Genomic DNA, 24,189 nt, shown 5'->3' with positions numbered 1-24,189 from the left:
GTGAATGACGGCGGTTGAAGACTGGGGAGTGTGGCCCTCTGACCCAGCCGGGGAAGATCGACAGACGTTGGCAAAGTGATTGTGCTTACCGCAGCTACGGCATGTCTGGCCACGGGCAGGGCAGTTCTGAGCCCTTGAAACATGAGACCGAGACCCACAGTTACCACAGGACTGTTGAGGGCGGGGCCGAGAACACCGTCGTTGCAGTTGCAAGACGTCCCCAGTGGAGTCGGCGCCCGCCTCGCTCTGGTTGGGTTGCGTCCCGAGGGGCAGCCGTGAGTAGAGGGAGGAGTCGTTGGCAGCTTGACTGGAGGTGGCCACTTGCTGTGTATTTAGCATAGCAGCACACTCAGCTGCTCCCTCAACCTGTAGTGCGATGGTAATTGCTCTGGACAGCAGCAGATCGTCTTTTTCCAGCAGGAGAGTCTCACGCACCTTTGCGTTGTTGGTGTGTTCGATTAGCTGGTCGCGAACCATCTCGTCCTGAAGCGCGCCAAACTTGCATGAGCTAGCTAGCCCTCGCAAATTAGCTACGTACTGCCGCACAGACTCACCAGGCAGTTGGTGTCGCTGACGGAATATAAATCGCCGAAGGAGGGCACTCTGTGGAGCAGCGAAATGGGTGCTCATAAGTCCCACAGCTTCGGCAAAGCTTGTGACGTTCCCCAGAGACCCGAGCACACGATGACCCTCTGCTCCCAAGCAGTGTAGCAACAGAGCCGTCTTCCTAGCCTGGCTCACGTCGTCGAGCCCTGAGGCGATGATGTAATTTTCAAAACTATGTAGCCAGCGAGTCCATGGTACCGGAGGCTCGCCAGGTAATGCCAGGAAGGGGGCAGGTGGTGGGAGAGAGATATCAGCCATCCTCGTCGCCAATATTGTATTTAGAAATCACGTCAGGACACAGCGCTGTCGCTCGACACAACCTCTCCGTGGCATTCTTTATTTAGACTGACACAGCATCAAAGGCAGACCCGATCAAACAACCCAGAGCCCGCAGGCATCACCAATCGATCCCAGCACAATAGAACAGCACCAAATCAAATGCAGCACTGTCGATGTGTGCATACATAACAAGGGGTCCAGATAGAGGGACAAGGGGGGAGATCGCAGGAGAGGTCCGGGGAGAAACGTGAAGGTCGCTGGGGACGAGGGAGACGCGGGGAGCCGTGGAAATCGCGGAGGGAAAGTCTTGGGAGGAAACAGAGACACGAAGATAAGACACTGGGGAATAAACAGAAAGCAAGGAACGCTGGAGGGCTTATCAGAACTTTACCGCAGGGTTCAGTACGTCGAAGCACTGAGAGACGTTCTGGGAGGCTTCTTGTAGAAGGCTGCCTGACTGCCACAGGTGTGCCTGATGGATGGTGGCAAACACCTGGTGCAGTGCAGCGCTCGTCTCCTCAGAGCGCGAGCCGAGCGCTCGGATGTTTCCGGCACGTCCGAGCTGGGGGAGTGGCTTGAACGTGCCGGGGAGGCAGCTCGGGGCGGTGTAACCACAACAAACAGATTGAAGTTGATACCAAGCATGGATCGAGGAGGCCTCCACCAACAACCTCAGGGAGGATGAGGTCGTGGTAGAGGTAGAGGTGCCCCCGTCAGAGGACGTGGTGTTTGTGTAAGATGCTCTAATGAAATTAGGGCGTCAGTCATTGATCACGTAGTCCATCATGGCCTCTCCATGAGAGAGGCTGGCCAAAGGGTTCAGCCAAACCTGAGCCGTCATACTGTGGCATCAATTGTTCGTACGTTCCGCAATGAAAATAGGTAAGTCACTTTGCCGGCCATTACAGTCGGTTTACTGTGTATCACTGTATTTGCACTCTTGGCAACAACCATTTCTATACATTTGTAAAGTGTGTTGCCACAATATAATGCAGTACTGTAGTTTCATTGAAGCCATTTACAATGGAGTAACTGACTTTCAAATTTTCAGTTTCAAATACTTTCTGAGAGGATATTCCCTAAGTAAGAGTGCTCAGTACAAACCCCAAATTGTAGTACGGTTGTCAGTGGTAAAACAGTCAGTACTGCGAGGGAGCTGCACAAAAGCCGAAGTGATGGTTGCAGAGGTTGATACTGACAGCTGTAGTTTCAGTTTTGTTATCCATTGTTAAATAAATGAGAAAACATACATTTTCAATTGAGCATAAATTGTAGGTTTTGATGGGTGTGTGACAAGTTTTGAGAAGGCGGTGTCATTCTGCAAACATTATATGCTGTTTTGGTCATTTTGTCTTCTCTTAAGGGCTGAGTGTGAACTGTTTCAAAAAGTAAACGGTGAATGGAAAAATGTGCCAAAGGAAGGAATCAAGAAAAACTGTACATTTTTAACTGCATTTCTACCATGTAACTATACTGCCATTTAGTGACCATAGGTGGTTAGGTCTCTCGGGTCTAACGTTGTTATGCTGTTAACTGTTATTTAATTTTATTATTTTCTTTCATTTTATTTTATTGCCCTTATCATTTGATGATCATCGCCAGTACCAACCAGCGGTACATGGTCATGTTATGTTTATCACGTGAGTTATTTTGTGTGGATCGGGCATTGTGGTGTTGTGCTACACATTGGAGTAAAAACCAGTTTACCTTCTCACCTCATTAGTTTTTCTCGATTCCTTTGGAACATTTTTCCATTCACCGTTTACTTTTTCGAAACAGCTCACACTCAGCCCTTAAGAGATGACAAAATGACCAAAACAGCATATCATGTTTGCAGAATGACACCGCCTTCTCAAAACTTGTCACACACGCATCAAAACCAAACATTTCCATCAAAACCTACAATTTGTGCTCAGCTGAAAATGTATGTTTTCTCACTTATTTAACAATGGATAACAAAACTGAAACTACAGCTATCAATATCAACCTCTGCAACCATCACTTCAACTTTTGTGCAGCACCCTCGCAGTACTGACTGTTTTACCACTGACGACCGTACTACAATTTGGGGTTTGTACTGAGCACTGTTACTTAAGGAATGTACAGTCAGAAAGTTTTTGAAATTGTATATTTGGAAAGTCAGTTACTCTATTGTAAATGGCTTCAGTGAAACCACTGTACTGCATTGTATTGTGGTAACACACTTTACAAAAGTATAGAAATGGTTGTTGCCAAGAGTGCAAATACAGTGAAACACAGTAAACTGACTGTAAAGGCCGGCAAAGTGACTTACCTATTTTCATTGCGGAACGTACGAAAGATTGATGCCACAGTATGACGGCTCAGGTTTGGCTGAACCCTTTGGCCAGCCTCTCTCAAGGAGAGCCCATGATGGCATGATGGACTACGTGATCAATGACTGACGCCCTGATTTCATTAGAGCATCTTACACAAACGCCACATCCCCTGACAGGGGCTCCTTTACCTCTACCACGACCTCGTCCTCCCTGAGGTTTCTGGTGGCGACTTCCTCGATCCATGCTTGGTATCAACTTCAATATAGTGTAACGTGTATGGGTCGGACTCTTTAGTCGACTGGTTAACGTTGCCGCCCGCGGTGCAGGAGATACGGGTTCGCGTCCTGGCTGTGGCGGTTCCCGGACTGCCCCCCTGAATTCGCTGCATTGGTGTCAGAAGTGGGATGGTGAGACCTTGAGGTCATCGGAAGCGCATGCGCCCAGAGGCGTGAGGGACTGGATGTGCTGAAGCACGGGGACGCACTTCCCGAAAGAGGGAGTTAGTGTAACATGCACGGATTAGTAGACACGTTAGCCCTTGGCTAACGATTCAGACCTTTTAGTCGACTGATTAACGTTGTTGCCCGCGGTGCGGGAGATACGGGTTCGCGTCCCGGCTGTGGCGGTTCCCGGACTGCCCCCCTTGAGTTCGCTGCACTATTGACCTCTTTCATAGGTTGAGAACTAACTGATGAATTGTGCACAGAGAGTTCACACAGGTGCTGACGATATTTAGAGTTGAGAGAGCAGTTTCAGTAGGCTGCTACTAAGTGTCTGCAATGTGTTGACATAGTTATTCAATTAGGCTTCGTGTCTCTCTCTGAGAAGTGTGTTAGCTGTTTTGAAAAGCGTGTTAAAACTCAAAGAAAATTGTGTGAAAGCAATGAGAAATAGTTAGTCCATTCGCCAGAGAAGACTCTTGCTGTGCAAAGAAGGTGTGAGCATTAGATTAAGTTGACCCATGATTCGCTAAATGTGTGTAAGCAATCACGAAAAACTGTAATACGGTGGTGTAGCGGTCTAAGCATCGGCTTTGTGTCGATGCAGTCGATAATTGCAATAATTGACAACGCTGTCATCGGGTGGGGGGCGGAGTCGGCTTGTGTGTGTGTGTGTGTGTGTGTGTGTGTGTGTGTGTGTGTGTGTGTGTGTGTGTGTGTGTGTGTGTGTGTGTGTGTGTGTGTGTGTGTGTGTGTGTGTGTGTGTGTGTGTTGGAAAAAGCAGTGGTTCGGCCTGGATTCGACTTGTCACGGAGGGGGAGAGGCGTCTCCTTGGAGACTGCCGGCCGGAGAGATGAAGTTGGCGCACGCATACATTACGGGGGTGGGTGTTTGAACTAGAATATGGAGTGATTGGCCACTAAATTGGGAGAAAAAGGGAAAAATCAGAAATTAATATAGAGACAAAAATAAAATAATACGGCCTCAACTGGCACAATGAGTTGTTAGCTCACTTCTTTTCATTTTCTGATAGTATAGAAACTCATCTTGCGAGATAGTTTAGCTGATAATGTCATTTTGTATGGGTATTTAATGTGATAGAACAATTACTGTTCTCTTGTTCACACGTTCTGTTGGTGTGTTGGGCAATACGCTAAAATACTGTAGCGAATTCGGGGGGTAGCCCGGCCGCACCGTCGGGACGCGAACTCGGATATCCCGCACCGCGGGCGACAACGTTAGCCAGTCGACTAAATATTTTCTGTGCTCTTCCAGCATCACAGGGGCGTGGAGGGCGGTGAGGAGAAAAAGACGCTGTTTATCTCCCTAACTAGTACAGTACCCGTTTGGGTGTAATCCTCCCTCCGACCACAATGTCGGCAGCAATAGCAGTATTAATAGCAGTTCGTCCGGTCGCCACGGGACAGAGACGGAGGAGATTCCTTCCGTTTTAGTTAGAGATAATAATAGTGTAACGTGCATGGATGTAGCGAATTCGGGGGATAACGCAACCACAGGAACTGCCGCGGCCGGGAAGCGAACCTGTATCGCCCGCACCGCAGAAGACATCGCTAACCGCTCGACTAAAGGGTCAGACCCGCCACCCAGCCAGCGTGTCCACTTATCCATGCACGTTACATTACCCCCCTCCTTCGGGAAGCGCGTCCCCGCGCTTAAGCGTATCAGCGCCTTCACATCTCAGGGCGCATACGCTTCCGATGGCCTTACGGTCGCCATCCCACTTCTGACATCAATGTAGCGAATTCGGGGGATAACGCAACCACAGGAACTGCCGCGGCCGGGAAGCGAACCCGTACCGCCCGCACCGCAGAAGACATCGCTAACCGCTCGACTAAAGGGTCAGACCCGCCACCCAGCCAGCGTGTCCACTTATCCATGCACGTTACATTAGTGACACTTGCTGATACGACCATTTTACCAATCCACTTTCCTGTGTGGAATCAATACTTTACTGTTTTACAAAGGCTTGACGGAAAATCAAGTCCTTTATAAATGTTGTATCTGCCATTTCTGATCAGAAAAACAAAAAAATGCCTTTTCGTTTGTGGCTTTTGAAATGAAAATGAAATCACTCTTCTTTCAGTTCGAATTACGGGGGGGGGGTAGGTCTGACCCCCTAATTAAGACTTGACCCCCCCCCCCAAAAAAAACAAGTGGTAAAAACAACGGGTCATGGGTGTTGAAACATTTATATAGCTTTCTTATCAATGTAAACTACTAATAAGACACGTTAGCCCCTAGCTAACGGGTCTGACCGTTTAGCCGAGCGGTTAGTGATGTCGCCTTGTGGTTGCAGTACAGCTCGTATCGAATCCCGCACCGGGAAAGAAAATAACCGGTTACATCAGTAATCGCGAATATTACAGTATATTTCCCATATTCGTGCTTGGAAGAATCTTATAATACGATTTCAGACACCCCTAAAGTGGACCATACCATTTCTTAACCTTGACGTTAGTTTAACAGCTGTCTAGTGTGACTCGCGTGCGTCGCACAAGCCAGTGAAGACGTCCTAGGTTAATGTAAGTAGCTAGCCATCTAGCTAATGCAGTACACTTTTTCTTACCTTCAGAATTTCTGAATTAGACTGTCTACGGATGAAAGCTAACGTTAGCCAATTTCTTGCGTTTGCCTTAAATTACAGTTTAGCTAACTGACGTTGCTTTACCTAATTTTTGTTAGCTAGCTGATATTTCCCATGTTGGCTAAATAGCTAGCTAGCTGTGTCTATGGCTTGGCATTTCATTACCAATATAAAATAGCATATATTATCTAATGTTGGCTAACACTGGTGCTCAGTCATGAGCAGTGAGTCAGTGGAGGATCCATTGTTGTAGAGACATGTTTTGACATCAATATACATTTTGTTATTTCCTTTTATAGTCTTTTGTGTGGCTGAGGTGGTTTATCAATCAGTCAGACTTTCACACAATAAAACCTCCCCCCTCACAAAAAAGTACAGACAAATTTTATAAAAGTACAGACAGGTTTAAAACTGAGTTAGTAAAATAAAAGTGCCATAAACTCTGATTAATTAAAAGTAACAATAAGAGCAGAATATATAAAAATGGCAAAATATATAAAACACACACACTAAGAACTTAGCTGTCGACTGTTTTAAAAAGTAAGGCTTTTAACCTGCTTTTAAATATGTTCAGTGTGGGGTCCAGTGTGGGTTTAGTTAGTCTTTTACCTTTTTGATATTAGCTTTTATAATATAGGCACCCCTTTGTTTTCACTCAGGAATGCAGGAGGTGTACCTGGTTTGGGTAATTGAACAATATTAAAATCCATGTGTGCTGAAGGCTTACTAATTGTATTAGTTCAAATTTATCACTACTTTATTTTCACTCAGATTATATTTCATTCACAGAGTCAACATGAGCAAGAGGAGAGGCGATATCAGCACTTTTTTGTGCTTAAAAAAAAGTAAGTTGAAACTTGCAAGAATTAGGACTTAAAGATGATAATGTAGCCTGTATTTTCTGTGGTTGTCATGCAGGCTTAATACTGAGGAGGATAGTATGGGTGATGGTGAGTTTTACATTTATGTGCTGTTGTATTACGGAAGCAGAGGCAGGTCAGAATGACAGCCAGGAGGAGGTCAAGAGGACGGCGAGCAGGCAGGACCTAGTAGCAGAGAGGTGAGTTACAAAGGAGACTGCACTTAAAGATGTATGCCATCATACCAGATATTTAGACAAATAGTACTTTCAGAAACTGACGGGATGCACAACAATCATACCCCACTGTTCTCAACTAATATGCTAGGACTTTTAATAAAGTGTTGGCTACTGATAGTAAAGAAAAATTCTGGTACACCATCATGTGGGTCTGTGAGCGGAAATGATGGTCTACTGTTGTGTATGTCTGTGTGTGTGTGGATCTGACTTGCTGGCAGTTTTGCTCTAGAATACTTTGTTGGTGAGGCCTGCCTACAAAAGTTGTGTGGTATGTGCCCCATGACGTATTGTAATGGATTTGATTTATCATCATCTACAGATTGCACACATTACCTTGAACAAGCAAGGTACTGTAAGGATTGTAAGACTTCGGTTCACTGAAACATGTGTCTGTGCTGTACTGGGATTTTTTATGCCCTGGAGAAAAAGTTGACCCCCTCCCCCTTGTATAATTCGCACTCTGATTATTCTGTTTTTATTCCTTTAATTTCTGTTTCTGAAAACAACAACAAAACAATCATAATTTCTAATAGCCTACACACTACAATACATTGTCTCAATGTGCTATTCCCTATACCTTCACATCATCTCACCTGGCACTCTATTATCATTCAATTGTTGAAATGGCTGCTTGAGACAGTTGTTACTGGGCTTGCCTTATTTGGTATATGGGTGTGATGATTTTTTTTTAGACATGCTCTGTAGTGGTTTTGCATGTAAGCCTCATATAGGCCATTTATGATGGAAATAATGATATAGCATGACGTGTAAAATCATTGGTGCCAACCTGCCCTCCATTCAGGACTTATACACCTCCAGACTCAGGAAACGGGTAGGCAACATCACTGCAGACCCATCACACCCTGGTCACAACCTGTTCCAATTCCTCCCCTCCGGCAGGCGCTACAGAGCACTGTACCCCATCTACCTTAGGCACGCATGTAAGCAACCTGCTAACATCTGTTTAACATCTCTGATATATTCTCTGCACCATTGCACTTTATCACCTCTTCTTTCACTTGTATAAGTCAATCCTTGTGGATGTATCTGAAGATTGTTGTGTTGTCGTGTTGTTATTCTATGTTAAATACACAGAGAGCCACAAAACCGGAGTCAAATTCCATGTATGTACAAACCTACTTGGCCAATAAACGCAATTCTGATTCTGGTGTTGCATTAGTATGTGAGTTGAATTCAGATTTGAGCATCAGTGCAAAGGCTAGTATGGCTCACCCAGCTCACAGTCCTGCTGGGTGAGAGGCATAGCCCCTAGTGTCCGCCACACAGCCCCCCCCCCCCAGCACCCAGAAGGGACTCCTGGAAAGAAAATTAGTGTCTCACTGGAGGCTTAAGCAGCCTGCCATAACGGCTGCGCCGTCCCTCAGCCGAAACAGTAGGTGAAACACAGTCCAAAGCCGGCTGAGAAGCAGAACGCTGAACCCGTGAAGACACTGCCGGGGTCCTGGAAGGAGGACGACCCCGACGGGGAACCTGGGCCGGAAACACAACTTCGCCTGCCACCCTGTGCGCCGGTTTAAGCCTATCAAGCGTGACACGCTCACTACGCCCACCCATATCTAGCACAAAACCCTTAGGACCCGTCTCAAGAACCCGAAATGGGCCATCGTATGGGGGTTGGAGGGGCGAGCGGTGAGCATCATGCCGTACAAAAACAAAACGAGCCGACATGAGCTCCGCAGGCACGAACGACCGCGGAAAACAGTGGTGAACGGGGCCTGGAACCCGAGTGCTGTCGGATAAAAAAGGATAAACGGCCGGACGGGGTCGAGGAGCGGAACTCCCGGGCAAAAATTCCCCAGGGACGCGGAGCGGCTGACCGAGCACCAGCTCAGCGGGTGACGCGTCGAGGTCCTCCTTAGGAGCCGAACGCAACCCGAGCATAACCCAAGGAACGATCCACCCAGTTACCATCCGAGAGCGCAGCGCTACCTTGAGCGACCGGTGAAAACGTTCACACAACCCGTTAGCCTGAGGGTGATACGCGGTAGTGCTGTGTACCTGCACACCCAAGGATCGCGCAAGTGCCGACCGGAGCTCTGACACGAACTGGGGGCCCCTGTCTGAGGTGATATCTGACTGGGTGCCGAAACGGGCGACCCAGGAGGAAAGAAAAGTGCGTGCAACATCCGAGGATGTTGTGGAGGATAGAGGGACAGCCTCTGGCCACCTGGTGGTCCGATCTACCATTGTGAGCAGGTGCGTAAAACCCTGTGAAGAAGGTAGAGGGCCCACCAGGTCCACATGCACGTGGTCGAAACGTCTGGCCGGGATCGGAAACGGTTCAAGGGGCGATTTAGTGTGCTGGTGGACCTTAGCGCGCTGGCACGCTACACATGCAGCTGCCCACCCCTTGACGTCCTTGCGGAGGCCAGGCCAGACGAACTTGGAACCGACCAATTTCACCGACGCCCGAACTCCAGGGTGCAAGAGGGAGTGAATCGAATCGAAAACTCGACGGCGCCAGGCCACTGGAACAACGGGGCGGGGACGGCCGGTGGGGACATCGCAGAGGATGGCAGGACTGCCTTCTTGCATCACAGCGTCCTCTAGCTTGAGACCGGTACGCGTTGACCTAAGGACAAGGATGTCCGGGTCGCTGGGCTGGTCAGCAGCCATATCGGAGAAATCCACACCGAGGTGCACAGGACACACAAGCACACGCGACAGACAATCAGCAACAGGGTTGGACTTCCCGGCCACATGCCGAATGTCCGTTGTGAACTCGGAGATCGCCGCTAGGTGGCGCTGTTGACGAGCAGACCACGGCTCAGTCACCTTGGACATGGCAAAAGTCAGCGGCTTATGATCCACATAAGCCGTGAATGGGCGACCCTCCAGCAGGAAGCGGAAATGCCGGGTTGCAAGGTGCAGTGCCAGCAACTCCCGGTCAAAAACGCTGTACTTGCGCTCGCTATCTCGCAGTTTGCGGCTAAAAAATGCGAGTGGCTGCCATGCATTCGCCACACGCTGTTCAACCACAGCCTCCACGGCTATGTCAGACGCATCGGTTGTTAAAGCTATGGACGCCGTGGGTGTGGGATGGGCGAGGAGGGCAGCGTTAGCCAGGGCGCACTTAGCTCCGTCAAAGGCCTGGACCTGTTCGGAAGTCCAGTCGACAGGGTCGTTAGCCTTCTTAAGCCGCAGGGCTTCGTAAAGTGGCTGAAGGAGCTGGGCAGCGCGAGGGAGGAAACGGTTATAGAAATTCACCATTCCCAAGAATTCCTGCAATGCCTTAACAGAGACTGGGCGGGGAAATTCCGCCACCGCTTGCACCTTAGAAGGCAACGGGACCGCGCCTTGCCGTGTTCGTCCAGACGACGGAAAACCTGTTTCAGGTGCGCCAGGTGCTCTTCAGCTGACGGACTGGCCACTAATATGTCGTCGAGATAAACGAACACGAAAGCAAGGTCACGCAACACCGAGTCCATCAGCCTCTGAAAGGTTTGCGCTGCCCCCTTCAAGCCAAATGGCATGCGCATGAACTCAAAAAGCCCAAACGGGGTGATCACTGAGGTCTTGGGTACGTCCTCTGCGCGCACGGGAACCTGATGATAGCCGCGCACCAGGTCCACCTTAGAGAAAATAGTGGTACCTGCCGGGCGTATGGATAAGTCCTGTATGTGTGGGATGGGATAGCGGTCATTGGCGGTGACGTTGTTCAGGCGGCGAAAATCGCCGCAAGGCCGCCACGACCCATCCGCCTTGGGCACCATGTGAAGCGGCGAGGCCCACCGGCTGTTGGAACGCCTCGCTATACCCAGACGCTCCATGATGGCGAACTCCTCCTTAGCTGTAGCCAATTTTACCGCGTCGAGGCGCCGCGCTCGCGCGCAAAAACTGGCGGTCCCAGAGTGGGAATGAAATGTTGTACCCCGTGTTTAGTAACCGCGGTGGAAAAGGCAGGCGTAGTCACCGATGGAAAATCCGCCAGCAAACGCTGAAAAACATCCCCTAATGCTAAAAAGTTAGCGTGTGTTAACGGCCCGGCTCCCCCTGTCTCGCACGGAACAGTGGCGAAAGACACAGCATCAATTAAACGGCGGTTTGCAACATCAGCCAGCAGACCATTAGCACACAGAAAATCCGCGCCGATAATAGGAACAGTAATGGCGGCCACTACAAAGTCCCACTCAAAATGGCGCCCGTGGAAGCAAACAGTCACCAACCTTGCGCCAAACGTCGCAATGGACGAACCGTTAGCTGCACTTAACTGTGGGCCGCCGCCTTCGGCCGACCTGTCTGTCTCAGCAGGAGGGAGTAAGCTCTTTTGCGAGCCTGAGTCCACCAGAAACCGTCTCCCTGACATCGTGTCCTTAATGAAGAGCAGCTCACTACGATTGCCAGCGCCCACAGCTGCTACTGAGCGCTGGCCCTGGAGTTTCCCGCCGCCTCAAACGTGCACGGAGGGACGCAGCGCCTCGCCTTGCCGCCGAACCGCTGGTGGAAGAAACAGAGGCCTCTCCCGCGCCGTCTCCGGGCAGTCACTTCAGCCACCACTGCCGGGTCCGCGTCCTCCGACGTCGGCTGCAGAGGCTCCGATGCCACACTGCACAGAGAACCGTCTGGCAGCCAGCAGGACCCGATCGGCCTCCTCAGCCAAACCTCGGCAGTCACCAGCGGCCAGACACGGGGAGTTAGCCAAAGCCGCGCGCACAGGAGACGGGAGCTGGCGCAGGAAAACGTGCGGGAAAAGGAACCCACCTTCGTCTAAGCTGAGCAGCGACAGCATATTGTCCATGAGATCCACAGCCGTCCCGTCGCCCAAACCGGATAGGGAAAGGATTCTATCTGCCCTCTCTGCGGTAGATAGGCTGTACCTCCGGAGCAGAAGATGTTTGAGGGCGACGTATTTATCGTGTTGCGGAGGGGCGCGCAACAGCTGCATGGCCCGGCGTGTGGACTGCTGGTCCAGCGCAGCGACGACCAGATAATATCTGGAGTCGTCCGCGGAGATTCCGAGCAGGTGGAACAGCGCCTCGACATGCTGGAACCACGAGGCCGGGTCGCTCTGCCAGAAATCTGGGAGTTTCACAGCCGCGGCGAGAACGGCCGGCTGTGAGAGTTGGGGCGGCGTGGCCGAAGTGGATTCACACTCCTCTTCTGCTCCAAACATGTTCAATTCGGGGTCACCAATGTGGCAGGAATGAGGAAAAACACAGGAGACCATGGCGAGTTTGATGTTTATTCCTCAACTCCAAAAGCCAACTGCAGCAGGAACAAACCTGCACCGGCGAGCCCGGGAACGTAAACCACGCCCCCAGCTCGCAGTCGTGCTGGGTGAGAGGCATAGCCCCTAGTGTCCGCCACAATGTAAGGTCTTTTTGGTTGGGTCTTACATTTTTCTGTAGTATGTGTGTTGAGCCTGTACTTTATGCATAGTTCATGTAAATTTATGGTCTTTATACCCATAGTAAATTTTACTATTTGCATGTAAAGTGGGAGGAGGAGGGCACTCCAAGTGTGGTCACCCTGGGGCACCACACTGTGTTAATCCAGGCCTGCCTATCAATGTTTGATTGTTGCCAAGAACCTCCAGGCAGTCTTTGCCCAGGAACTACAAAGACTTCATCGACTTCCAGCATCTGACTTTTACCGAGAATAACTCGGGGCAGTTTTGCCCTGGGTACGCTACATACAACCCGTAGTAGGACATCAGTTGAGAATTGCCACAGCCGGACATCGTTGCTGGGCCACCTCAGCTCGCCTGTGGGTTCATTCTTGCACAGACGTTGGGAATAAGCCTGCATTGTCTACAAGTGGCCTCCAGCCAGACCAAGTCATCTCTACAGCGACGCTTCATCACAAGTAGGCTCGAGTCACTTCTGCCGCCGTTGATAATAGTTGATGTCGAATAACAATCGAAAATCTCCATTTTAAGCCTTAGAAAGATTTTAATCTTTTTTCTAGTGTCCCGCCTTCTCTGGTATTTCTGAAAAATCACATACCCTCTGACACCATCGCCAAACAGAGTGATAAGCTCTGTTTGTCATTTGAAATGGCTGTTTTATTCACCTATTTGATTTCATTTATTCATCCTTTTATATTCATTTACTTATTTATTCTATTGTTGGTAAACATTTAGCCATTAATTAATGTTTCTATTATTGATAGCCATATGTGTGTTTCTCTGAAGCAAGGACAGAAACCCCTGTAATTGAGAATTTACAACTTCAGATCTGAAACTGATGCCCCGAAATTCAAAACGAGAGCATAATCTTATTGTGGCTATTCCTCGCAACACTTATTTAAATCACTGCGCCTCTATAGATCCAGCTTGACACGATCCGCAACAGTCATGCTTGAAACTTAAGTCACATGTAATAGTAACCCAAGTCATAACATGCTTGATTCAGTTCCATTTCTGTTTGTAAACTGTGTCCATCAGTTGTTCAGGCATGCAAAATGTGTTTTTTTTTTGTGTGGTGCCGTAATTTATCGCTTGAGTATGTTAGCATGAATATCCATATTTATTAAGTTACACTGATGCAGTCACACGTTAGCAATGTTGGATCTCAACCGTTCAACATCTCGTGATTTTTTTCCCCACGTGTTAGTGATATATGTCATGCCTGCATGCCTGTGATAACATTTTGCAGTTTTGCATTTGAAATGTCTGAAACGAAGTCATGCTCTGGTGCAGTCACGTATACCATCAACATAACAGTACCAGTTCTTTGCTGTTCTTACTTGCTGATCTGACTGTAGTTGGCATACCCTAACATCATCCAACTTAAAACGCTTGTTTTGCAGCATTGTATTTTAGTAACCTGTAGAATAAAATTCTCAATATATGTATCACACGTTAGCCATAACATAAGGTTGTCTTGTCTGTCTCACCTATTGATCACTCCTTATGCCCTTGAGAGCTCCAGGCTGCAACTCTTGTGTTTTTGTATTGCGGGGACCCAGAGCAGTCTGGGATATATTTTTAGATTTGACCTGCTTAAAACCGGCTGACTCTTCCCCTGTCATGTTTTCACTTCAGCTCCAATGGAGCAAGTCACTCTGTCTCCGAATGCTATGGTGCCGTTGCAGAGAAATGGCTTGAAGAGAATCAGAACGTGTTATCTAATGCTGACTGACAGTAAAAAACAGACAAACAATCAGACAAACAAAACACCAAAAATGCAACAGGTGATCAGGGGAAGAGAGTAAAATAAAAAGAAAGCCACACATATACCAATACTTGATATGTTAAGGGCTATATTTCTGATCTTCTCATTCCTTATTGTGCTTCTTTACCACTCCGATCCTCAAATCTTGGTCTTTTTTCCATCCCCCGCTCCAACTGCAAAACCTTTGCTGTTTTAGCTGCAAGCCTCTGTAATAATCTTTCCCAATCTATTATATCAGCTGAATTTTTTTACTTTTAAGTGGCTTCTGAAAACTCATCAGTATAATTGGCAAGCCTTTTATAGATCCCCATCCCTGTCTTTTTTAGTTTGGTCCATTTTTAGTTTGTCTGTTTGTCATTGTGCCATGTTTTGTATTGTAATTTATTGGATTTTATTTACTTATATTTTTCGTGTGTGTGTGTGTGTGTGTGTGAAACACTTTGTAACCGTGTGTTATAAAAAGGGCTATATAACGAAAGCTTTATGTACCCTTATCACACACATGTACATGTGTGCACACTCACATGATACAAACATATGGACATCATCATATGACTAAGTGTACAGAAACTCACCCACATTGTTATTTGAATAATGTATCATCCATCATCATCACCATCAATTCTTCTTTTTCACATTGTTGTGCAAGTGGATGATTGTGCATGGGTTTTCAGCTCTAAGCAGCAGTGGGGGATTTTTCTTGGAAAAGAAGTTGAGCATAGATTTATATCCCAGCCAGCCGTTGCTTTAAACGATGTGTCACTGCATTCACGTGAACAAAAATCCAAGTTCTCTGGATGAGTAGATTGATGTGTAGGAGTTTATGGAAAAGTCTGGTACCGAAAGTCTCAGTGACAACGTCAGAGTGTGACGCAGGCACTCAGCCTGTAGGCGGCCTCTCCGCCGTGCTTAAGACCTCGCCGCTTCTCAGTGACACAGTCTGCTGCCCCGTCCTCAAGTTATGGGCACACACACTAACCCCTGTCTGCCTCTCTCTCTCTCTCTCTCTCTCTCTCTCTCTCTCTCTCTCTCTCTCTCTCTCTCTCTCTCTCTCTCTCTCTCTCTCTCTCTCTGAACTGAAAACACTGAATTTCATGCACAGGATTTGAGCAACGTTGAATTCTTGTTCCATATGAGGAACAAAGTAAGTAATAACTTTTCATTAATTCACAGCGTATTGTGCTAGCCGGGAAAGGCTGGACTGAAAAGGTTATGAACTGTAATTGCTTTGCCATGTATGTTTCTTAAATGTAAGTGGGCTTAAATGTGCTTGGTATATATTTGAGGTTTTCAGTCAACAGCAGCTTTATTTTGTTGTCTGTGTCAGAGAAAGCCAGATGTGTCTGATATTTGGGGGGAGGGGGTTTAAAATTTTTATGTGGAGCCCCTCTTTCTCAGCATGCAAACTTCTTTTTTTATTGAGTAAATAAATCTTCTTACAGGCACTGAGTGATTCAAATAAAACAAAGTTATTGTTGTCTGCAGCCTATTCTAAATCAAATCTGATGTTTATTTGTAGGTTTGTTGTGCTGTTTGTATTCAGGGCTCTGTTGGGATTCCCCGCATCTTCTAAAACACAAGAATCTCATATAAGAAATTAGATTAACGAAAATAAGATTAAGCAGTAAACCATACTGAAAATATTGCTTGATTTATGGAGCCCGTTTAAAGCAGCCCAATGATCTTAGTGATATCCATACAAATTTTTTTTCCACACTTGCAGAAAGTTTTCCTTGTCCATCGCGCTGCTGTCTCCAATAACTGTTATAACTGTTATGTACATCTTAAACTGACTATTTTTTCCAATTCTCTATGGGAAAATTGGCTTCATGCTCCTGTTACATAACCACTAGGCCTTTGGAGTGCCCTTGGGCAAGGCACTTAACTCCTAAATGCCCTTTTGTAAATTGTCTGCAGGCAATGGCAGAAGCATGCAGCTTTACAGGAAATCTACCAAGCCAGCAGGTGTCTGAATGGAAAAAAGCCAGGCATATTATATCCAGAGTTTTGCTGTTTTTAGTTAAACAAGTTGGAAAACATATTTTTTTAGTGTATCCAGAAGACACAGGTGTCAGCACGGCTCCATTTCAGATTCAGGCTGGCTATTTTACATTAGATATTTATTTTAAGTTTAATAGAGTAAGGTAAATCTATCATGCAATGTATCATTATGCCCACGCTACAGTAAACTTGCGTTTGCTTTCTCGCTGTCAGATCTTGAAAACAACTTGTCTCTTCTTGAGTCTGCTCACTGGTCTTGGTATCTGCAGTGGAAAGTTCGGGCTACCGATAACAGATGACGTGAGCAAGCTGTCATTATTGGTGAGACTATCTGTTTGTCATTATTAAACCGCATATATAATATATATGTACTATATGCATGTAGCAATATAAAGATATACACGTGCGATAAAAGCTGTTAAATTGCCAGATGTGACCATTTGGCTTGGAGCTTTTTATTGTGGAAATCATTGCTGACATGAAATCCTTTATTGTTATTTCCACCCCAGAAGCAGAATATCCCAATTGATTATGAGATCCCTGTTCACTACATTCCCAAAGAAGTGGTAGGGAAAACGCAGTCACTTTTTCTTTTTCACTCTCAGACCTATCCGGCCGTTGAAGAATGGATCGCGTCTAACCTAAATTGTTGTAATGTTTGTGTCTGCAATTTCAGAGTGGCATGTGCTGGGTAGTGTTAAATATCTATCCTTTGGAGCAAAGCCTTCGGAGGTTGGCCAACATGTTTGGTGCCATATCTTCCAACAAAGAGAACATCATCGTCTTTATTGCCATGCTGAAGAGTTTACGTTTCACTTTTGACCACGAAGAACTGGTAATAAGATGACTACATAGCCATAACTAGTGACTGAATGTACTTTTGTATGCTTTTGTATGTGTATTTCGTATGTGTAATATGTTTCGTATATCGGTAGCTGTTCATATGTCTTTGCTGCAATGCAACCCAAACAGACAAACTCAAAAAAAAACTGCATTTATTGGCATCAAGGAATTAAGTTATTTTTATTCTGATTCTTCCAAATAGCTTAATGACATCAAGTAGCTTAATGACAATTTGCCAGAACTGTGGTAGTTTTGTAAACGTTAAGTCCAAGGAATGCTTGCTCCATGAAATACAGTGACCAAATGAACATCTGCAATCTCGTTATGAGTTCAGATTGGTTGTGCTTTCGACAATTGATTTTGATAAAAAGTGCTTATCATATGTCCTGTTGTTGGAGATGTAGGTGTGGGTTAACCCTTGTGTTATCCACACATTTCTGTATACCGCCCTTGTCTCAAGGGTCATTTATGACCCGCCTTCATTAAAACTCGAAATTAAAGCAACTTCATTTAATTTTAAACCCCAAATCTATTTTGTACGGCGAAACAACCTGTCGTTCATCACAGACTTTGTGACTATCTGGGTTTTCCCTCTTCACAGTGCAGAAAGACTGCATTTAATCAGTGGACACCACTCGTTTTTATAGGGTCAGACATGAGCCAAACATGTCCTAGGGTCATTTTGACCCTAAGATTTTGACCCTAAGACATGTTTGGGGGTCTTAGGGTCAGGAATAGGCAACGGGAGTAAACCCCTACAGAAAATCAACGTCCACGGTGCTGTTGTTTTTTGTTTTTCTTGCCCTTTTGTGTGTGTTTAAGTGGGAAAGTACTGCTGGCATCGTGTGTGGCTGCTGCTTCTCTTGTATTAGCCTCCCTTCCCATCCACCCTGTATGTCTGTGTTATGTTTATCCGTTGTCTTGTTTCACCCCGTTTATTGTAAAGCGACTTTGAGTGTTAGAAAAGCACTATATAAGATTAATTTATTATTATTATTATTATATGTAAATGCCATTTTGCAGGATTCTGGGTTGTTTATTGCCTAACTATCCCTATGGGTTGTTTATTGCCTCCAGGAGACTGCTATGCAAGTCTTCCAGTGTCACTACCAGGAGGGCAGCTTTCTATCTGGTCTGTACTTTGACTACATCAAAGAAGTCTTAAATTCTGCGGCGCAGGGAGAAGGAGGCTTTCCATGCAAACCTCCGCCATGCGTCACCCCACTGCAAACACCAGGTAAGCAATTACATTAAATCTGAATTTTAAGGTTTTCATTTCCATTATTGCAAGCAAACAGTCAAATGCATTGTAAAACTAAGGCATTAAATCACAGCAACATTCATAAATCTGTCGCCAACACTGATCACAACGGATAAATCTTTTTAACTTAAACCGTCTACTTGAGGTAAAATGTGTGCCGCACTGACCCGAATACAACAGGCTGCCACTAATATGTTGTTCATGAACGATAACGTTCAACAACACACATGGGGTGGTGTATTGTATTACAAAACTTGTGTTTCTCAAGTTTGTAGCAATTTATTGAAGTCTTGATGTCTTCTAATGAATGAAAAGAGAGACAAACTAGGAATTTTGCTTGTTCCTTTCAGGTTATCGACCGGCAGTGTGACAGTAATACAGCACACAGTTAACAAGCAAACCCATTAGAAATAATAGATAGTAATAAATCCTTGCCCCTGAAATCACATGTACCTGTAAGGGCCTGGGGGGAAATCTCACCAGAGGCTTCTGTATGGCCCCACTAAAGAAAAAAGACAATGTATATATATATATATATATATATATATATATATATATATATATATATATATATATATATATATATATATATATATACACCCTGTGGATTGGACTGCCAGGGCTCAGAAAAAGATGACATAAATGATGATTGCACACGTGTTTGATGACAGTTATCTCTTGCAGGAAGTCAAGATGAGTCTCGCGAACAACATTTGTCAAAGAGGCGTCCCTTATTTCTGATTTTTATACCCATGACAGTTTGTACCGTCCTCATCGTGTGGCTGGTGAGTAAACGGTTTGATCAAAAGACACTTTAAGTACTTTGCAATTTGTATTTGACAATTCATCTAAAACACCTTACAGTGCCATACCTGGCATGACATTGCATATGTGTGGCCCCCGAGGGATCTGAAAAACCATGTTCACTTCTTAATTCCACCCATTGAGCTATACTGAGCCACATTATGGAGTTATTCAAAGCTCGAAGGCAAATATTGATATGAGCAAAAGAGTGAATCTAATCGTATTTGCTCAGATCCAAACTGCACCGTTTCTGGGAAGCTGTGTTGTTTTCCTCATATGATCACATCCTTTTTAATTGAAGATCTACTCAGTGTCAAACTTGATTAAGATTGGTGAATGCATGATGTCCCGAATGTCTATAAATGGAAGGAAAAATAACCCTCAGGCATTTGTACCTCTCTGAGTCAAGCTAATGAGGCCAATATGAGAATGAGCCCTTATGTGCTGTCTGCTCCCCCTGGGAATTCCTCTTTCATTATTGTTGGCATGCCATTGTCCAATCACAAGTCTGTTTGCACCACGTGCAGCAAAGCATGGTGGAAGAGAGAGCAGAGGTGGAGTGGATGAACCAGAGACTCTCAGCTTGTCGTTTTGGGAGACCGCGGCAATTCGTTAAAACCACTACACCAAAATCACGGACGTCTGTCGATCTTTCCCTGTTTGGCTCTGGGACTTTCTGATCAGGCTATGGGCTGCCCTCATCGTGGCTTACGGACAGAAACTGAAATCTGTCCAAACCAGACGTCACCACTGTGACAAGATGGACAATTGGAGATGCGGTGCTGTCTCGACTCTGCAGATCGGAATGTATTTAGGAATGCTACCAGACACCCAGATGAGTGCACAGACACTGTGATGCCATATAACCGTTTTCTGAAGAAGCCTGCATTCCAGCAGCGCCCCCAGTTAGATACGACATCAGCAAGGCCTGGTTTACCGCCAGACTCATTCAACTTAGCCAGGCAACAGAGGCCAACCTCTCCAAAGAAACGGATATTGAGGAAGGGTACCAATGCTGCTGACGGAGATACTCTGAAAGTCTGAAAAATGAACCAGCTCAAGGACAACAGCACCCTCTGTGTGGTGTGGAAAGGCATTCAGGAAATTGGTAATAAGAAGACGAAAGGGCCTGACTCCATGGATTGTCCCCAAACTGACCACACACACACTCACTCACTCTCACACACACACACACACACACACACACACACACACACACACATACACACACACATACACGTTGTGTGTGTGTGTGTGTGTGTGTGTGTGTGTGTGTGTGTGTGTGTGTGTGTGTGTGTGAGTGAGTGAGTGAGTGTGCGTGTGGTCAGTTTGTCAGTTTGTGTGGTCCAGGTTGACCATCTGATGGGGGAAAAAAAAACAGTGCAGTGTGTCATCTGGGTATTTTAAAGGACCTTGTAAGCTGTCCATCCTCCAGGTCTCCCACTGACTTCTGGTCAAAGAGGTGCATGGACATGATTATCACCAAATCCCTCTCACGCACCAGAAAATATATTCCAAACTCTCCACTTTTTTTCTTCAATCAATCAATCAATCAATCAATCAATCAATCAATCAATCAATCAATCAATCAATCAATCAATCAATCAATCAATCAATTTTATTGCACATGTTAAAGAAAATGTATAAGCAATAAAAACAAATGAACAAAATCAAACATTTTCATAAGTATTAGCACACAATAAGAAAAAAATCTAACAAACAGGCATAAGAGTATCTTTTTCCTCCATAATGGTGTCCCCCATAATAACTTTGTGTACGAATGCTGTCGAGATCAGCTGTTGCCATTTTTTTGTTTGTATACTCATTAGATAATCCCTCTTACTTATGTAGACTTTTACTATCCTCATCTGCCATTTAATGATGGTGCAGAAGACATTCGACTAATTTCTTTGTAGTTATAAGTTTGTTTTAGAAAACCACTTTTATAATGTTGAGTTACATGCTCGTATATGTCATGTGAGCATGACTCCAAATTTGGCTAATACAAACAGATTCTGATTCAGATTAGAAAGAGTCTTTCTGTACGCACCAGGAAGGAAAATCCTAAAGACGTTCATGAAATACAAGTCCAATATAAGCTTATCAGTTTATACTGACGTTATTGTCATAGATGATGAAATTCATTCTTAATTTGAGACAGTCTTTGTACCTGTAAGAGATGGTTAATGCTGAAGTTAGGATGATGCATCTTCACAAAGCAGATTAGAAGAGCATTGTTGTGATGGTGTCGAGTTGTGCATGATTAATTTGAACGCACCCTTAATTTGCATGATCATATTTTTCCCAAAATGTGTCTTTCCCAGGTGAAGTCAAGGAGGTGGTGTTTTACGGCATGTGATACTGACAGCAGCCAAACGACGCTCTCCGACACATTGACAACTGTATCCATTTCTATACCGCTTCAGACACTCCCCCGCCCTGCTGATGGTCTTCCGGCAGGAGAAGGTGTCCCTGAACAGGAGCGATGGTGAGGTATGACAGACAGAAAAGGAAAATGGCAAAAATTTGGACAACGATGGACTCACTTTCAAGGCTTTTCCAATATCGGCAGCTGCCTGCTGGAAGAATGGGCTGCAATGTGACACTGGCTCATCCTCACCTTTCAAAGTGACAACTGGAGAATACTACATCTAATTTGAAAAACAGACAAACAAAAAAACCTGTTTTGCAAACCGGCAACAATGGCTGACGGATTCCAAAATACTGCATCCACCATTTTCCCAAGTAAATTGTTTGTTTTTTTTTAATTTTTTTAATAGAGAGTAAAAGAGGCTTGCATATGAGGCTGGGACAGTAAATAGACTTGCCAACCGCTATTATCAAGCTAATTTCAGCGAGATGAAAAGCAAACAGAGACACAAACTTGTGTCATTCAAATTGCTCTGAACTGGGGTCTTTCTATGCCGTCGCAGTGTGGAAATAAAATCGAGGGAAATGCAAAATATAACTTGAACCAGAAATTTCCACTAAAAACACAGCGTCACTGAACTGATGGCTTTGGTTCATTCTGAAATTGAGATCCACAAGTCTGTCCAACTTGTTGGCAGTGTTACTGTGGTCAGATGGAGTTTGCTGTGACTGAGAGGAAACGCGTTTCGACCCCTGTGACATCGACTATGTCCACCTTTGTCAAGGCACCCTAGAGGAAGACATGCACTGTGTGATATGAAAATTGAGTCCCTCTTTAAAAATGTAAACAACAGAGAAATTTGTAGAGTCAGAAGTGAAGGGACAATTGAAGGGATTGCATTCGATTTCCATTTCAGTAGCTTGGCTTGTGCTGGATGTTGACATTATTATGATCTGTGAACCTGCCAGCACAGACAGCACACTGAGCGTTTCCACTCCACAAGTGCCCCACTTTTCTGCATCAAAGATGAGACCAGATGGCAGATAGCCATCGCTGGAACCTCTCTCAATCCCGTCATTGTTTTCCAAAGATACTGCCAAGAGATCTATAGCTCTTGCTGGTCGCAAAGGATGAATAAAGACTTTTTTTTGTGTGTTATTCACTGGTTCAATCACAAACAGTCATGAGAACATGACTCCCCTAGTGTGAGTGCTCTTGCATGTGTCAGAGAGAGGGGGTGAGACAGCCAGTGACTTAGAGAGCGAGCGGGCGAGAGAGAGAGATATAGACGTGAGAACAGTGAGAGAGAGCGATGGATGGACGGATGGATGATCTCAGTGAGGGGCATAAGGAGGGCTTGTTCTCGCCACAAAAGAACTGGCCGTAGGCTGGAGGAAATGACAGTTACAAGCAGGACTGATGTCGACAGATCTCTATGAATCAACAGCTTAAAAATCTCTCCAGACCGCGGGGTATTCAGCCTCGTCTATGAGTAAGTATGTCAATAACATTTCAAGGGTCCAATTCCAACATGAATAAATTAAGTTTGGAAAGTTAGCCAAATTGTGTTAATCATTAAAAAATATAGATCATGTCATCAATGAAATGTCATCACTTTGCAAAAAAAGGAAAGTTCAGAGAGTGTGTAACTCATGTTTACTTATGTTTAACTGTCTTTTCAGTGATCATTTTGTACAAATTTCACTGATGTATTTTGTGAATTAGTGTATTTGTACAATGTAATGTAAAAATGTGCTGTTTCTAATAAGATAGACTACTTTACCATCTGAAAGGATCTTTGTTCCAGTCTAGTTTTTCGCACACTAAATAGGCCTTTTCAAGCCAGGAATGTAATTGGTCCAAATGCACAAGTGAAGTTGTTTTGTCCCTGTTTTATTTATATTATGAAACCACTTGACAACATGACAGTTCTCGGGGGGGGGGGTCCTTTTGGGAAGTTGCGTGAAACATGTACTATTATTGTTGTTATTATTATTCAAGCCTGAAGGACTGACACTTAATTGTTGCTGTGCTTATTTGTCTCACCTTTTTGCTCCTCTTCACCTCCCATGTTTTCAATTTCCTGTGAAATGATAAATGATATAGATTTTGAATTTAGCAAAATGTTAAAAGTGGTGGTCAGTGTCTACACAATAAACCATAATGACCCTAACCTGCCAGATGGCAGCTCCATGATTAACTCAGCCATATCTCTAATACCGCTCATGCAATACGAAAATGCAAATATAAGAATTTACTCGACACCAGGTAGCGTAGCGGTCTATTCCGTTGCCTACCAACACAAGGATCACTGGTTCAAATCCCCAGGTTACCTCCAGCTTGGTCGGGCATCCCTATAGACACAATTGGCCGTGTCTGTGGGTGGGAAGCCGAATGTGAGTATGTCGGGGGGGATAGCGTGATCCGACCCATGCACTACGTCCCCC

At 45.4% G+C, this 24,189-nt stretch overlaps 2 protein-coding genes across 2 annotated transcripts in view; one reads left to right on the top strand and one right to left on the bottom strand.

Moving 5' to 3' along the window:
- The window catches only part of asb15b (ankyrin repeat and SOCS box containing 15b), a 38,138-nt gene extending 23,018 nt beyond the window's left edge, over positions 1-15,120 (bottom strand). Inside the window, exon 1 of the mRNA XM_056276668.1 lies at positions 15,042-15,120. The gene's annotated coding sequence lies outside the window, so the exon portion shown is untranslated. The remainder of the gene's footprint in view (positions 1-15,041) is intronic.
- Positions 1,758-22,479, top strand: LOC130109669 (uncharacterized). Its single transcript, XM_056276667.1, has 9 exons — positions 1,758-1,767; positions 7,215-7,287; positions 8,227-8,267; positions 16,648-16,784; positions 16,973-17,029; positions 17,140-17,298; positions 18,384-18,543; positions 20,171-20,409; positions 21,696-22,479. Exons 1-9 carry the CDS (start codon positions 1,758-1,760, stop codon positions 21,861-21,863), a joined length of 1,044 nt encoding a protein of 347 aa, XP_056132642.1. The 3' UTR covers positions 21,864-22,479.
- The last annotated feature ends 1,710 nt before the right edge of the window (positions 22,480-24,189 follow it).

The sequence above is a fragment of the Lampris incognitus genome, chromosome 3, assembly GCF_029633865.1.
Source record: "Lampris incognitus isolate fLamInc1 chromosome 3, fLamInc1.hap2, whole genome shotgun sequence".
In the NCBI taxonomy this organism is placed as follows: Eukaryota; Metazoa; Chordata; class Actinopteri; order Lampriformes; family Lampridae; genus Lampris; species Lampris incognitus.
The sequence above is the reverse complement of the archived record's forward strand: the minus strand, read 5'-3'. Positions and strand labels throughout refer to the sequence as shown.

Coding starts and splice junctions, on each gene's coding strand:
- LOC130109669 (XM_056276667.1), top strand. Junction 7,288..8,226: donor CAGGACCTAGTAGCAGAGAG/GTGAGTTACAAA, acceptor CCCCTCCGGCAG/GCGCTACAGAGCACTGTACC. Junction 18,544..20,170: donor CACCCCACTGCAAACACCAG/GTAAGCAATTAC, acceptor TCGACTCTGCAG/ATCGGAATGTATTTAGGAAT.